This window comes from Podarcis filfolensis (assembly GCF_964270895.1).
Source record: "Podarcis filfolensis genome assembly, chromosome: 15".
In the NCBI taxonomy this organism is placed as follows: domain Eukaryota; kingdom Metazoa; phylum Chordata; class Lepidosauria; order Squamata; family Lacertidae; genus Podarcis; species Podarcis filfolensis.
Window position 1 is genome coordinate 12,925,542 of NC_139618.1, and position 15,227 is coordinate 12,940,768.

The 15,227-nt window shown below is 46.1% G+C and overlaps 1 protein-coding gene across 4 annotated transcripts in view; it reads right to left on the minus strand.

The window, feature by feature from the left end:
* LOC310750016 (sarcoplasmic/endoplasmic reticulum calcium ATPase 3) overlaps positions 1–15,227 on the minus strand; it is an 89,952-nt gene that overhangs the window by 16,737 nt on the left and 57,988 nt on the right. For all 4 annotated transcript variants that reach the window (XM_083587555.1, XM_083587554.1, XM_083587553.1 and 1 more), the window contains 5 exons: positions 12,168–12,256; positions 6,499–6,601; positions 5,866–5,997; positions 3,592–3,717; positions 718–936 (listed from right to left, as the gene is read on the minus strand). In XM_083587555.1, coding sequence (XP_083443681.1) covers positions 718–936; positions 3,592–3,717; positions 5,866–5,997; positions 6,499–6,601; positions 12,168–12,256 — 669 coding nt within the window. The remainder of the gene's footprint in view (positions 1–717; positions 937–3,591; positions 3,718–5,865; positions 5,998–6,498; positions 6,602–12,167; positions 12,257–15,227) is intronic.

Consider the following 15,227-nt stretch of genomic DNA (forward strand, 5'->3'; position numbering starts at 1 on the left):
AAGCCCTTTTTAAGAAAGGCCCGAGGGTGCCTAGTGGTTATAGTCAGGAATGGCTGAGGATAGAACTGGGTTTTTCCCAATGCCTCTTCTGAGGAGGCAAAGAATTATCAAACTGCTTTGGCTAGGAGGCCGAAGGTAGATGTCATCCCAAACAACCGGCGAACACAAAGTTGAAGAAGGTGGATATAAACAATGAGAGCTTAAAGGTAAAGGTAAAGGGACCCCTGACCATTACGTCCAGTCGTGACTGACTCTGGGGTTGCGTTGCTCATCTCGCTTTATTGGCCAAAGGAGCCGGCGTACAGCTTCCGGGTCATGTGGCCAGCATGACTAAGCCACTTCTGGCAAACCAGAGCAGCACACGGAAACGCCGTTTACCTTCCCGCCGGAGCGGTACCTATTTATCTACTTGCACTTTTGATATGCTTTCAAACTGCTAGGTTGGCAGGAGCAGGGACCGAGCAAAGGGAGCTCACCCCGTTGCGGGGAGTCGAACCGCCAACATTCTCATCAGCAAGTCCTAGGCTCTGTGGTTTAACCCACAGCGCCACCCGCGTCCCAATGATAGCTCAGGGAGCCTTAAAGTCTTTGTTTATGAACTGTACACAGCTCCTTAACCCTGCTCCTCATGCACTGCTCCAACCATGCACTGCTCCAACCACCTCACTCCATCCGAAACCAGGCTGCTCTTTGGCCTCTTCCTTGACTCTGCCTTACCTCGTAGTTGATGAACTGGCTGGAATCATCCAGGCGCATATCCTCCTTCCGGGGAGGGTGGTCTCTTGTGGCCAATGCGAGGCAGCGCAGGGTGTCGATGCCAGTGCCCCACTCCCGGATCTTGGAGAGTATCTTCTCCTTGGTGGAGAGAGTCAGGGCAACCCGGGTGCTGCCGACACGGACGTAGTTGCAGCGCTCAATGACACTCTCTGGGGCGCCCTGTCGGAAAAGGTATGTTAGTCACAGGGCAGGCCCATTAAGAGATACAGAAGGCAAGCAAACGGGTAAGAGATTGGAGGACAACCAGCCCAAGAGCTGGGGGGTTTCCTCAGGTGGGTTCCATTAGCACCCAGAGGATGGAGAGCCGACTAAAGGGCCAGGGCTAAAATTCAATGCGAATTATTTGATGGGATGGATGTGGCGCCTGCCCTCTTCAAATTCACAGACACAGCGTGGACCACCTGAATGATGCTCGCAGACTCCTGGTGATACATGGACTACGGTTTAGGCACCTCCTGCTATATTGCACTTTTGCTGCTATTTTAAAGGTTTTCCTTGTACATTTGTAAAGTCACCATTTTTAGTTGTAATAGCTTAGCGATCCCCCCCCCCCGTATTAAGTGAAAGAAAAATGGTCTTAAAACTAAGCCATTAAGAATAAGCAATTTCTGTTCACTTTTTGCAAACAAAAAACACACTTCAAAAACCCAGAAGTGGTGAATCATCTGGTTGAGAGTTGTGTGCCAAACCACCAGTAAGTTTAGAAACCTTGGGTTGGATTGGTCTGATGAAAAGAGCAGCAAATTCAGACCCCATCCCTACCCAGCAGGACAGATTTTTTAAACAACAACAACAACAACACAACAATCAATATGTCCTTTAGCCGAACTCACAATTGAACACTGGGCATTTGATGCATGATACCTCTCCATGAAAATAGAGACTTAAAAGTAAAACAAGAGTGTGTGCTATTTAGGGAATTACTTTTCTGCCTTTTGGAGCAGAGAAACGTTTTTCTCCCTCTGTTATAACACTGCGATTCATGGACATCCAATGAAGGTGAAGGTTGGAAGGACAGAGAAAAGAAAGTCCTTCTTCACCCAGTGCATAGTTAAACTATGATGCTCCCTCCCTCAGGAGGCAGTGATGGCCACCAACCTAGATTTCTTTAATAAAGGATTAGACATAACCATGGAGGAGTGGGCAATCAATGGATGGCTACGCTCTGCCTCCAAAGTTGGAGGCAGCAATGCTTCTGAAGAGCAGTTGCTGGGAGCCACAGGAGGGTAGAGGGCTCTTGTGCTCAGGGTCCTGCTTGTGGGTTTCTCACTGGGGCATCTGGGTGGCCACAGTGAGAGCAGGATGCTGGACTAGGTGGGGCATTGTCTTAATCCAGCAGGGCTCTTACAAGCAATGTGATTTTCACCTCCAGCGCAGACCCCTTGCATCCCAGGGGTGAGGAACCTGTGGCCTTCCAGACAGCATTAGACTCCAACTCCCATCATCCCTGGGCAGTGGGCCATGCTGGCTGGGACTGATGGGGGCTAGAGTGCAGCAAGCTCTGGAGGTGCAACCGGTCTCCCTACCCTGCTATAGCAAGGATGCTGGCTTTTGAATTGTCTGTTTTCCTCCCGATATCCTCTTGCATATGAGAAGATCTGCTAAGTGAGCGATTGTAGAGGTAAGCCCAGTGTTAGTTTAGCTCACTGGGAACTCAGCCGATGCCCACAATTTCCTCTAGGTGGTGCTGCTTTGCCAGTCTTCAAATGCCGCATGTTTCGCAGAAGGGGGAAGCTTGGACAACGGAGCAGAGTTATGTGGAATACCGGGAACCCTGATTAGGTCACTACAAAACCCAGGCGGAAAGGGGAAATCGGTGACGAAGACAGAACAACCCTGGTCAGCAGCAACAGAAAACGCTTCTTCACGGAAGAATAGCACCATCATGTTATGCCCCTGCTGAATGAAAGGTGGGGTATATATGTAATGAGTACGTAAGAGAATGCCAATTCTCCGGGATTCCAGGTTCACTAAAACCTTTTGTAAGCATTGCCAGGATTCAGCCTTGCTCAGAGCTAAAACCTTGGAGGAAAAGCAGCAGAGAGCAGGAGCCCCCAGCAGCCAGTATGGTCAATGGCGAGGAACGATGGGGAGTCTGCCAATCGTGGCTGGAGTACTGCAATTGTTTTAGTTTGTTATTACATTATGGGTTGCTGTTTTTTGAGTTTTTGTATTGTAAATGCAGAGAGAAGGAACACGGTGGTGTATCTGTAATAGTGAAACCGGGTGCCTTCTTCTGCCCCAGCTGCAACAAAACATGTCTCTCTCCCGTATCGGTCTCTATAGCTACAGCAGGCACTGTAACTCTCCAACGGTTTAACTTTACCCCCCACTGGCGCATTCTTCCACTGCGGTACAGAAATTTAATTAAAAAAAAAATAAGTAATTTGGTCTTGATGGGGCTACTATTGTGGTTGGTGTGGTGGTAACTAGGTGGCTTATGGAGACAAACTCCCTCCAGCCTAGGGCATCTTGCTTGTAGGATCTGAACTGGTACTGGTGTGCAAAACCCTATGTAGTTTGGGACCAGGATACCTAAAATATTGTCCTCTACACAACCAACCAATTGCTCTGTTCTGCTGCAGAGGGCATTCTGCAGACGCCATCCTATCAGAAGGTTTGGTCTGCATGATGTCAGAGCTTGGTGGCACTTAGCATGGCACCACCTGCCTTCTGGAACTCCCTCCCAACTCTCAGCAGGAGAACCCCATGCTGCAACATTCTGTTGCCGCTCCCCTTTCATTGCCATCTTGTGAAAGATCAGCATTCTGTGGCCACCAAGTGGAGCAGGGCTCTCTGCCCACGAGCTGGTACCTTGACGAAGAGCTTGCTGCCAGAAGAGTTGTGGTTGGTTGGCACCGGCGTGCAGTAAACCGACATGGACTTGCGGTCGCGGGAAAATTCAAGGGTGCACTCCTTCTTCATCAGCTGCTTGATCACCTGAAGAGGGAGGAGGTAAGAAAGGATGCAGGAGTTGAACCCTCGAAACTTCAGCAAGGTGAATTCTCTTCAATGGGACATCCCACCTCAAAAAGTGTATGGAGAAGGTTCAGAAAAAAGCAGATAAACTCAACACCAAGATTTCTAGAAAATTCCTAGTATTAGGGTCCTACTGCTGTGTGTTTTTTGTGGGGGTCAGTCTGGATGATACCTGTGGGACCCTTACTAAAGGCATCTGCTGTGCAGGCACATTATCCTCAATCCAATTAAATATTACCAGCGCTGGAGAAAGCCTCAGATTTACTCTGGTTGACCCTTGGTGCTTTCAGTTTAATTGAATAAGCATAATGCCATTTCCTCACAAACCTCATCTTTCTAGTCTTCAGATTCCCAGCTGCCTATAGATGAACCCAGCATTCAGAGGAAAATCTGGACGGTTGCCAGTAGTCAGATCTACATCCAGTATCCCACGGGCATCTGGTTGGCCCCTGTGAGGATGGGATGCTGGACCAGATGGGCCACTGGCCTCTAATCCAGAAGAGCTCCTCTTATGTTCTTATGAGTTCCAGCACCAAGGGTGTTCCTGCAAGCAGGAAGGCAAACACTCGAGAGGGGCTTCATTTTAAGGGGATGGATGACTCAGTAGAACTTCCATTTGCTTTGGCTTTCAATCAGGCAGGTATGCAGCACATCTCATGTGATGTTTTGCATGGAGATTAATGGGACTACGCAGCCTACAACTCAATGGAATAATTTGCCATATTCTTCGGTGTATAAGACGGTGCTTTTTGCTTAAAAAAAATAGGCAAAAATTGGGTGTCGTCTTATACACGGATAGTGAATGCAGAGGGGGAACGTGCGATTAATGGCAGCAGTAAGCAGGAGATTGGCAGCGGCAATTGGGCAGGTGATTGGCGGTTGTGGCTGCAGCAGCTGCCACTGGCAGCTGTGGCAAGGTGTGTGATTGGCAGTGGCTGCAGCAAGCAATTGGCAGTGGCGGGCAGGCAGGTGAGCGATTGGTGGAAGTGACCTCCCCCACACCCGCAAAAAGCTAAACAACTTAATTTCTTAATTTTGGGTTAAAAACAAATAGGGCTCGTCTTATAAAGGGTCTTATACACGGAAAACTACGGTAACAAACCAAGAGATCCATCTTGGCGCCAAGGCTCCTGCAAAGACCCGAAAGCCAGTGCTGCCAAGAAAGTCAATGCTTATCTGGTGCTATTATCAGTTGCCCTTCATAATTCCCTCCCTTCTCAACTAGCTTTTCTAACCTCCAGAATTCCCTCCTGTTTTGAGCAGCTCCTAAATGGCGTGTCTGATAGAAAGAAGGTGTGATCAAGCGACTGAAAGACAGAGAATGAGTGAGTGTGTTTGAGAGAAACAGAGAGATATTGGGGGGGGGGGCGGTTTGAGAGCGAAAGGCCAGCCCCTCCAAATGTCCCTATTTTCCAGGGACAGCCCCAAATTTATAGAAGCCATCTTGGTTTCTGGCTTGATCCCGGAATGTCCCACTTTTCCTTAGGACATCCCTATTTTCATCACAGAAATGTTGGAGGGTATGAAAGGATGGAGTGGGCAACCTTTTTTCTTTCGAGGAACAAATTATCTTGGGGATATTATGGAGTTGTCAGATATCAAAAAGTTAAAATCCAGACACAAATATTTCCCCGGACATTTAAAGCAACCTGCCCAGTTTTTAAATGTTGAATCCTGGCTACATCTGAGAAAGTCTGGACATATGGCAACCCTAGGATATTCTGTCAGGAGCCACACATTGACTGTGTGTGTGTGGCCAAAGCCAGTGGAAGGTGGAGCCAGAACCAAAAGAGGGCAGGTCACCCATTTTCTTTCTCTTTTTCCACCCCTTCTCTCTCTCTCTCTCTCTCTCTCTCTCTCTCTCTCTCTCTCTCTGCCACCCCCTTTCCTTTTCACCTCTCTTTCCAACACCAGATTACTCTGGACATAGGCCCAAACTGAACTCTTACTGAGGGACTTTGAAGTTCTCCCATGGGCTGCTTGTGGCCCAAGGGATGTAGGTTGCTCACCCCCAGTGTTGGAAGCAAGCCTAGCCCACCCTGAACCTCTCTTCTCTGGCTGCCCCAGCTGAGCGCAAGGAAGCAGAAGGAAAATTAACGTCTTACGCACTGTATTGCATGCGTTGGCCCTCTCGACTTTGGAGAGGCTGCTGGTATCTGTGTCGAAAACGTTCATCTTCTCCACTAGGCATGTCAAGGCCGTTTCTGTGGCTTCGCCCACTTTTTCGTAGACTTTCTTGGACTGTTAACAGAAAGGGAAAAGGGGGAAGAACAGTGAGCAGAAAAGAAAGATGCGATATAGTTCTCATAGAACCCAGTGCTGTGGGTTTTCTGGAAATGTGTGTTTCTTCCTTCTTTTAATGAACTTTTATTAACACTTTCCACAATGCAAAGGAAGACAATGTGTGTTTCTAAACATCACTCGCTCTCAGTCCAGATTACAGGGTTGTTGTGAGGATAAAATGAGAGCTCCTTGGAAAGGTGGGGGACATGAATGTAATAAATATTATTATTTTCTAGAAAGGAAAATAACAGTAAGAAAAAATTCAGTGCCCCAAATTACAGATATTTTATTTCATAAAATATATATACCACTTGATTGTAACAAACAAACAAACAAACAAACAAACCTCAAAACAGTTTACAAAAATATAACAATAATTTTTATTTTTATTTTTTAAAAAACCTATTGAAAACATTCAAAATCATTATAATAAACAAACTGGTTTCAAGCACAACCCACCTCATTGTAATCTAGGGAGGAGTCGTTGCAAAGGGCACAAATTGTGGCGAGTTCCACCAGGCCGTCATACTGTCCACAGCGAACAGGCCTGTCATTCTTGAAGCTGCCATTTAAAAGTGGAGGGATATTGTCATTATTAACTATTGTTATGTATTGTTGTTATAATACAGATACCTTTACTGGCGTGACAAGTTAAGACATTTCAAATCACTGGGATAAATTTAAAAGGGGCAGGAGTTATTGTATTGTTGTTATTGTTATTTGTATACCCGCAAGTCTCAGGGCAGTCCACAAAATAAAACCACAATATAAAAGCACAAAATACAGAATAAAAATAAAAGCAAGAGCAACCCAATAATCCTTCCTCCCCAACACATTTTAAAAGGGCATAGGATGTCAAATCAACCAAAGGCCTGGTTAAAGAGGAACGTTTTCGCCTGGTGCCTAAAGGTGTAAACAGCATCCCACAAATGGGGAGCCACTGCAAAAAAGGCCGGTTCTCATATTGCCGCCCTCTGGTCCTCTTGTGGAAGAGGCACATGAAGACGGGCCTCAGAAGATGATCTCAGGGTCCGGGCAGGTTCATATGGAGAGAGGCGTTCCTTGAGGTATTGTGGTATTATATCTTTGCTCATCGCCTTTAACAAAGCGTCACCAAACAACTTACGAAACAATTGAAATACAGAATGACTTCTCAAACACTGATAATCCTTAACCCAGAATAGAAGGTAAGCACAGTAAGTGTTCATCCATCAACAAGAATAAAAGGGGATGAACCTTATACCCTCATTTGAAATCAAAACAAACCGGGACTGTTTGCACTAGGAGATAATGAACAAAAGGATGGAACCATTTGTTTATTTGTTTTTATTATTTATCTGTCTCTGGGATTTCTGTCCTGACCTGCTAAATAAATAACACAGTCCAGTGGTTCACAAACTTTTCCCTCCCATGGACTGCTTGAAAATTGCAGAGGGTCTTGACAGACGGCTCAGCAATTTTTCTGCCCCTTGTAGCAATTGCAATTTTAAATAAAATTGTGTTTTATTAGCATTCCATAAAACTGACTAAAACCAGTGAGGGGAACACGAGTCTGCAGGATTATTGGGGTGGGGGGAGTCACGACTTGTTACCATGAGATGATACTGTTTAACTATATTGTACAGATGGGGTCTCTAAGGCTTTGTTGCTGAGGCAACATTCTGGAACATTCTAGGAGGCAACCAGCAATTTGGAGTGCTGGTCACCTCACGATTCTGCTCGCCTCGCCTCAAAAAGGATATTACAGAGTTGGAAAACAGAGACTAAAATGATTAAGGAGATGCAGAGACTCCCCTATGTGGAAAGATTTGTGACTTCCCTGTGTAAGGGATCGTCCACACTTCTGCCTGGATCCCGTGCATGGGTCTGAATGGTTTTGCCCTTGCCCTGCTGCTTTCCCTCAGAAAACCCACTATTCTGCAATAAACTCGATTGCCATTTGTTCCAATTGCACGCCAAACATCGGGTTTCCTCGGAGGAAAGTGGTAGGGCAAACGGAAGTGTTGATAAGCCCTAAGAGACGGCAGGATGGAAGTTTATAAAATTATGTGGGACACAGGGAAAGTGCATAGAGAAGTTTTCCTCCCTCTCTCATAACACTAGAATTTGGGGACGTCCGATATTGGAAGATTCAGGACAGAGAAAAGAAAGGACTTCTTCACGCTAACTATGCGTTGTGTGAAGAAGTCCTTTCTTTTCTCTGTCCTGAATCTTCCAATATCGGACGTCCCCAAATTCTAGTGTTATGAGAGAGGGAGGAACTATGGAACTCACTCCCACAGGAGACAGTGATGGCCACCAACTTAGATGGCTTTAAATGGGGATGGTTACTATGGCGCTGCTTTGCCTCCAGAGTCGGAAACAGCAATGTTTCTGAATCCCAGTTGCTGGAAACAGCAGGAGGTCCTGTTTGCGGGTTTCCCAGAAAAGGCATCTGGTCGGACCCTGTGAGAACAGGATGCTGGACGAGATGGGCCCCCACTGGCCTGATCCTGCAGGCGCCCTTAGGTTCTTAACTTGCTCCAGCTTGCGCCTCATATGGAGCTGTCTGTCCTGAACGTCTTTCCTGAAATGGAACAGGCAGCTTCGTATGCAGTGCCAGGCTGTGACCACTCAGAAATACTGAAAACGGACTTTGCACATTCTCAGAGGCTCTCCTCCCACGAAGCTGCCCTACACTAAGCCAGGCCTTTGGTCCATCTAGTTCAGTACTGTCTGTTTTGACTGGCAATGGGGTCTTCGGCAGAGGTCCTTCCTGCCCGCTACTACCTCAAGCTTGTTTTAACTGGAGGGGTGCTGACTCTCTGGGCCCCCAGCCCCAGAAGCAGAGTCCTTCCCAAATCCCAGGCTGAGGGCTGCCCACCCCCATCCAGACTGCTCAAATTAGACCCTGAGCCTGCCCGATTAAATCCCTGTGGAAAAGCCATTTTTGGAAGGCCGGAAGGAGGCCTTCTGTCAACGAGCTGTTTCGAACGGAGTGACAAATTGTACCCTTTCATGAGACATTAGCAAATGTCTTGGACTAAGCACAGCTGTGATGGAAAAGTTCTTTGCTAATTAAGGGATCATTAGAGTCCGGGGGGGGGGGGAGGGAAAGAAAAAAGTTTATATATCGAAGAGGAGAAGGGAATTAACACACCCTTACACTCAAATAATTCTAGATCTCCTGCCAGGGTTTTGTTTTTGCTGAAACTCCATAGGAATGTGGAAAAAGGAGCAGAGTATTCTAGCTTCCTTGTTTGTTTGTTTTTTTTAATATGTACTGGTAAGTTTCTAGAATGTGTGGCCACAGAGATCTGCTGGAAAGTTTTCTGGCTAATGAAAATTTAGAAGCCGGAGGAGCCGAATAAAATTTACACTGGTGCAGGTGAGTGTTCCGCTTAGCTCTTCAGCCCGCAAGACCAGAATTTCAAAAATATTGCAGGGTAGAGAAATAAGGTCTAGAAATTTACATATTAAGTGAAGTACACAAATGCTAAGATTCTCTGCTCTTTTTTTGCATTGACATTCACACTGCTCCAAATTTTGCAGTGAAGTTCAACAACAGCAACAACAAAAAGTGTGCAAAGAAGGATATATGAGGGGAAAGTGTGTACAGAAAATTGTATGCAACAGCGAGGGATAATAGGTTGCAAAATATATGTATCAGGCAAGACTGCATAAAATCATTAGGAGAAATATCCATGAAACTGTATATGAATTTTTGTGCTGATGCAGAAATGAGGCAAACTGAAGATTGGAGAATAAGGAAACGGAGAGAAACTGATCCCTATGAGGTCTGTCCCTCCCCAAGTATAATTTGCCACTAGCTTGTGCAACCCTTGGATGCAAGACGTGGATCCCCACAGATCCCAGAGCTAAACCTGCAGCTCTTCTCCCTTGCTCTGCTTAGGCTCCACCCATTCCAAAGCAATTTGCTGTACATTCTTCCAAGTGGAGCTTTATTCCACTTGCTGTTTCCCATGGATGCGCCTCTTAAAATAGCCCAAGATTCAAAACTGGATAAAAAAGTGACTTGACCCTGGTGATTTACAGCCTCATGAACTGCATCACGAATTCCGACTGGTTTGGAGCAGGATCTGAGCAGCTTACAGGCCCCTAATGACACCACTGCAGTGCTCCATGGCAAAACTAAATTAAAATAAATTAAAATGTGGAACCCGAAGGTCGTATCCAATGTTAGTCATACTCATACCCCAGAGAGATTAATGGTTTTATGTTAGTCATAGGAGTTGACTGCTTTGGAAGGTGACTCTCCTTCATTGGAGGCTTTCCAACAGCTGTGATTCCTGCATTGCAGGGGGTTGGACTAGATGACCCTCTGGGTCCCTTCCAACTCTATAATTGTACAATTCTATGTCTATTGTTGACAATGGGTCTACTTTGAGCATGATGACCACTGGATAGAATGCAGAATTTTTAAGTGAACATGGTTATATGAGGACCAAATCGGGGAAATTGTTTTTCAAAAACCAGCCATAGAAAATCTAGCGCTCAAACCCAGAAGGCCTTAAAATAATTATCTTCGGACTTACAGAATAACGATGTCTGGCAACTGGCTATCCCTGAGAAAATAACTCATAACTTGAAAGTAATTAAAGGAACAAAACAAAAAGAAAAACAGACAAATTTGATGCAGTACAGTAGAGTGGTCATTCTTTAAAAATGAAACAGGTCTTAAAAGGTAAACTCTCCAAATCATCTTTGCAGATATGGCTATCCTGAACAGCACAGCTTGAAATATAGCCTTCCCTAGGAACAATGATCCATGATGGATTTTAAAAAGAAAAAACTTTTGTGCTGTGCCAGATACATTATATGATGGAGATTTGGATAATTTGCATGGGTTAATAAGAATAATTTATGTTAATGTGCCATCTGATATCTGTTATGGGGGTGAGGATGTTGTGTTATATATTTGCTACTATATTTTTTTAAAAACCAGGAGATTTTATATAAAATAAAGGAAAAAATGGCAATGAAAGGGCAGGGATAGTTAGATCAGAGCTGTGCGGATAGTTAAGGATCAGAGGTGTGGCACAGGAAGAGAGGGGGTTTAACCCAAGGATGGAAAACCTCCAGGTGTTATTGGACTCTCAGCAGGCCCAGCCAGCCTCAAAAATTGCCCCCATCCAGCTTCCTTTTTTAAAGAAAAAAATCATGGAACTCCCCTTTAACAGCTTGTTAGATCATAGAGATTTTTAATGTTTTAAGTAAGGGTAGAATAAGCCTCATGTGCCCCCTTTGTGAAGGATGAAACCCAGACCATCTGGAAATCAATGCACATGGCAGAACTGGCGATTGGTTATTTTGTGTGTGTGTGGTAGGTGGGTTTTATTGGAAGATGGCGGCTGGAAAGTTCCGGAAAACCAAAGCAAACAGAAGAGGCGTTTTGCAAGATTCACAGAAGGGATCTTCCTGTTCTCTCTCCATGCCACATGGCGCATCCTGGGGCTAAAGAATAAATTTAATGCTGGGTGTCCCCAGCACTGCCAGCCCAGAGCTGCAATTTTAATTTTATGCATTTAAAACCTTTTTAACCTTGCTTTTCAAATTTGTAGAAATTTCGGAGGAAGATTACAATCTACTAGCCCTTTTGGAAAGTTGTTTGTTCCCTATGCACTTGGGACGCCTCTTAAGATATTGAAATCAAATATGGCATGATGGTTTCTGAGATCAAGGAGCAGGTTTTCATCTATGTTCAGCAGTGGCGTAGCGTGAGGGGTGCAGGGGGGGCCGGCCGCACTGGGCGCAACATCTGGGGGGGGCGCGCTCGCACTCGCAGCTCTCTGCCCCTACTAAAATCCACGGGTTAGGGGGCACAAATTACTTGCCTTGCCCCGGGTGCTGACAACCCACGCTACGCCACTGATGTTCAGACACAATTGGACAGCATTTTGAATCAAGATGGCAGAATGAATCTTCCAATACTGCCTTGATATTTTGGTTTCTTAGAATTCCGGAGCAAAGCCAAGTGCAAGGCTGCTAGTAAATAAATGAAATTAAAATTAAATCTCTAATCTAATTAAATATACCCTGGTTGACATTCCTTTCTGAGCCTGCCTCTAGATAACTTTGCTAGCTCTCTACTTGATAAATAAAGCCAAATAGAAGTGCCAAGTGCTTACATTTGTCCCTCCGGTGTGTACGTAGACCCGGAGATGGTGAACTCATGCAGGCTGCAATGGATTCCTTCTATCTTCTCAACAATGAACATCTGCAATAAAGGCAGAGAGAGGGAGAGAGGGAAAGGTGAGCAATGGAAAGAATCCCACACGGCTGAGTAATAATTTTTCAAAATGTAGTAATGCTCCCATTCTCCCCGTTTGTTCATTTATACCTGGCCTTCCTGCCAAAAAGCGCATTTTATACACAATCCACTAAAACAGGCTAACAAACGACACAAAAGGAAACAGGGTTGGGTAGGATAGAGGGGGGGAAGCAAACTTAGGTGGTGATTATTAAACTGTATTTCTTGCAATTCAAACATTGCTGTGGCAGTGTGGAAAATGAAGCCATAGGCAATCCCTCAGGGCTTCTTGGAGCACCACGATCACAGCAAGGCAAGTTCTGCAGGATCCGCCGACAGAGGAGGAGGCCTTCACCAAGGGACACTTTTCTCAGAGCACCATCAAAGCTAGAGCAGGTCTTACTTCTGGTGCAGGCATGTTCAGAGGCAGCATGTTTCCCAATTTTTATTTTGGTTCAGGCATCTCACCAAACCATGACTGGCACAAGTTATGGTGTATAAAGTTCTGTTCACCATTTTAAGCTCACAACACCTTTTGCGGTAGGCTAGGTTGAGAGTAAGAGACGGACTGTCGTATCACAAGGTCACACAGCTCTGTGGCTGAGTGGGGGCTAGAACCCGGATCTCCCCAGTCTTAGTCTAGCACTCTAGCCAGGGCCAGCTCAGCTCTGGTGAGGCAGCCACCTCAGGCTGGGGACAGCTGTGAGGGCTAGCATATCTGGGCCTCCTGCACTTATCGCCTGTAGCCTCTGCCTCAAAATGTCCTCTTTTGGCCTCCTTTTTTCTTCAGCGCGCCAGGGCTTCCCCAAGTTGCTTCCAGTCGCCTCAGGCAGAAGAGGCAGGGGGAAGGCAGCGACGGTAGTGGGGGAGGAGGGCACAGTGACATACCGTGGGGGAAGCCACAAGGGCAATTGCCCCAGGAGCAAAATTGTTTGGGGGCACAAAATTTCAACTCCTGGTGCCGCCTCAATACTGCTACATGCTTCCGTCGCTGGACTCCATTGAAAATGGCTTCTCCTTGAGAACCGGGAAGTAACCTCTCCAGACAACGGAACGTCTCTTCTTTTCTTATCTCTGTGGCTGTGATCTCCCGGGTGACATGGACGCCATTGGGCATTTCAATGCGCATGCGTACTCCATTTTCCTCCCTCCGCACGGCCCCGGGCACTGGCAACCCACGCTACACCACTGAATGGGCACCATATTCTGTTTTGCCTCAGGCGACAAAATGTCTTCTTCTTCTACCACTACGCTGCTTCTTACCACTACGCTAGCTCAACTCTCTCACCTTATGTGCACTAAACTTTCCTGACAGTGAAGAACTACGGGTTTCAGCATCATTAGTTCTGCTCTGGCAAACATTTCCGCTGGAGCCGAACGGAGAGGATCGAGGGAGGAATTCAGCAGAGGGACAATTTGGTGAGCAGCTCCACTAATTAAGGGGAAGTGCAGCTTGGCGTTCCGGTCCATGTGCACAACACTTCAGCCAAGCGAATTTACAGGGCTTTCAGAAAGCCCATGGTATCTACAGAACACCCCCCACTTCACCCCATGCCAGATGAGCAAGAGACACTGCTATGATTTATGAAAATGAAGAGGATATCAGAATTACTCCACAAAGGCAGCACGGGTTGCCAACGTTTCTCTTTTAGTTATGCTCCTGTGCTTTGAAGCAGCGCATGCAAGAAAAACGATGGGTGTCAGGAGCTCCTATGATCCATGTGAGGCTGCCTCATGTGGCGATCCTTTGGATTGCAGGCAGCAGCTTCTTAGCGAAGGACCCTCAGGCCCTAGACTGACTTGGCCCTATCAGGTGTTTTCTTTTCACACAGACACCCCCCCCCCACTGTTAAGAGAACCACACATACCACCTCGAGCTCCTTGGAGGAAAGCTGGGAAATAACTCTTTTTATTACTAATAATATTTTATTGGGAGAATTTCAGTTATAAGAAAGGAAGGAAAGAAGGAAGGAAAGAAGGAAGGAAGGTGTGTGGGGGGGAATCTTGTTTTTTCATGAGAGATCTCGGCAGCCATTTTGAGTGCAAGATACATGCTTAAGCATCGCCACACATTGTGAAGGAATCCCACCCTCCAGAAATCAAGCAGGGAACAAAGCCCTCTGCTCTTTGCGTTTTAAGGAAAGGGCTGAGAATATACCATTTCAACTGTATCCAACTTCATTTTCTAAAATTAGGCAATGGAGAATAAACAACAAGCCTTGCAGGGACTCTATCTTCCGTGGGCAGAGGGAAAAGCTCATTAAAAACAGCTGGATTCCCCCCTACCTTTTTGTCCAAAATATCTGTTAGAGACGGAAATTTATAAGGGCCCAGCTCACATGCTTAATTTCTGATTTGGGTGTGTGTGTGGACATTACTATGCTTTTCAGGTCTTTTCATGAGCACCACAAGTATGTCCACCAGATTCAAAGGAATACACCCCAGCATGGACACCTGAGGGGTCTCAGAGGGCAGGAATGGCCAGAGGTTGGGACAGAAAGGCCTGATCTCATTTTCCCAATGCATGCTGGGAGTGGGTAAGATGGATACAGAGACCAAGTGGGGTGCCTCAGAGGGATTTTTGGCTCATTGGCCCCTGGGCCTATTTGCCTGTGATTTGGCAGGCTTCAACTACTCTGGAGGGATAAGCAGCCTGCAAATTTCATCCACTTCTGTCAAAAGGTGTGGAGGAAAGGTTAGAGAGTTCTTTTGTTTCTCACTAGTAAACTGGAAGGTCAGAGAAACCCTGAGTCAAACTGGGCAGCGGTACAAAGCACCCTGGATCACAGCAGGGCTGAATTGGGGACCAAACCAACTTTTGTGGACAGTGCACACACATCCTTGTAAATAATACACAGGAAGCAGAATCTGGTCATGGAGGAGTGGACTGTACCACACGCAGACTTTGACTGGGGGAATACATTCTTTTTTTATGAAG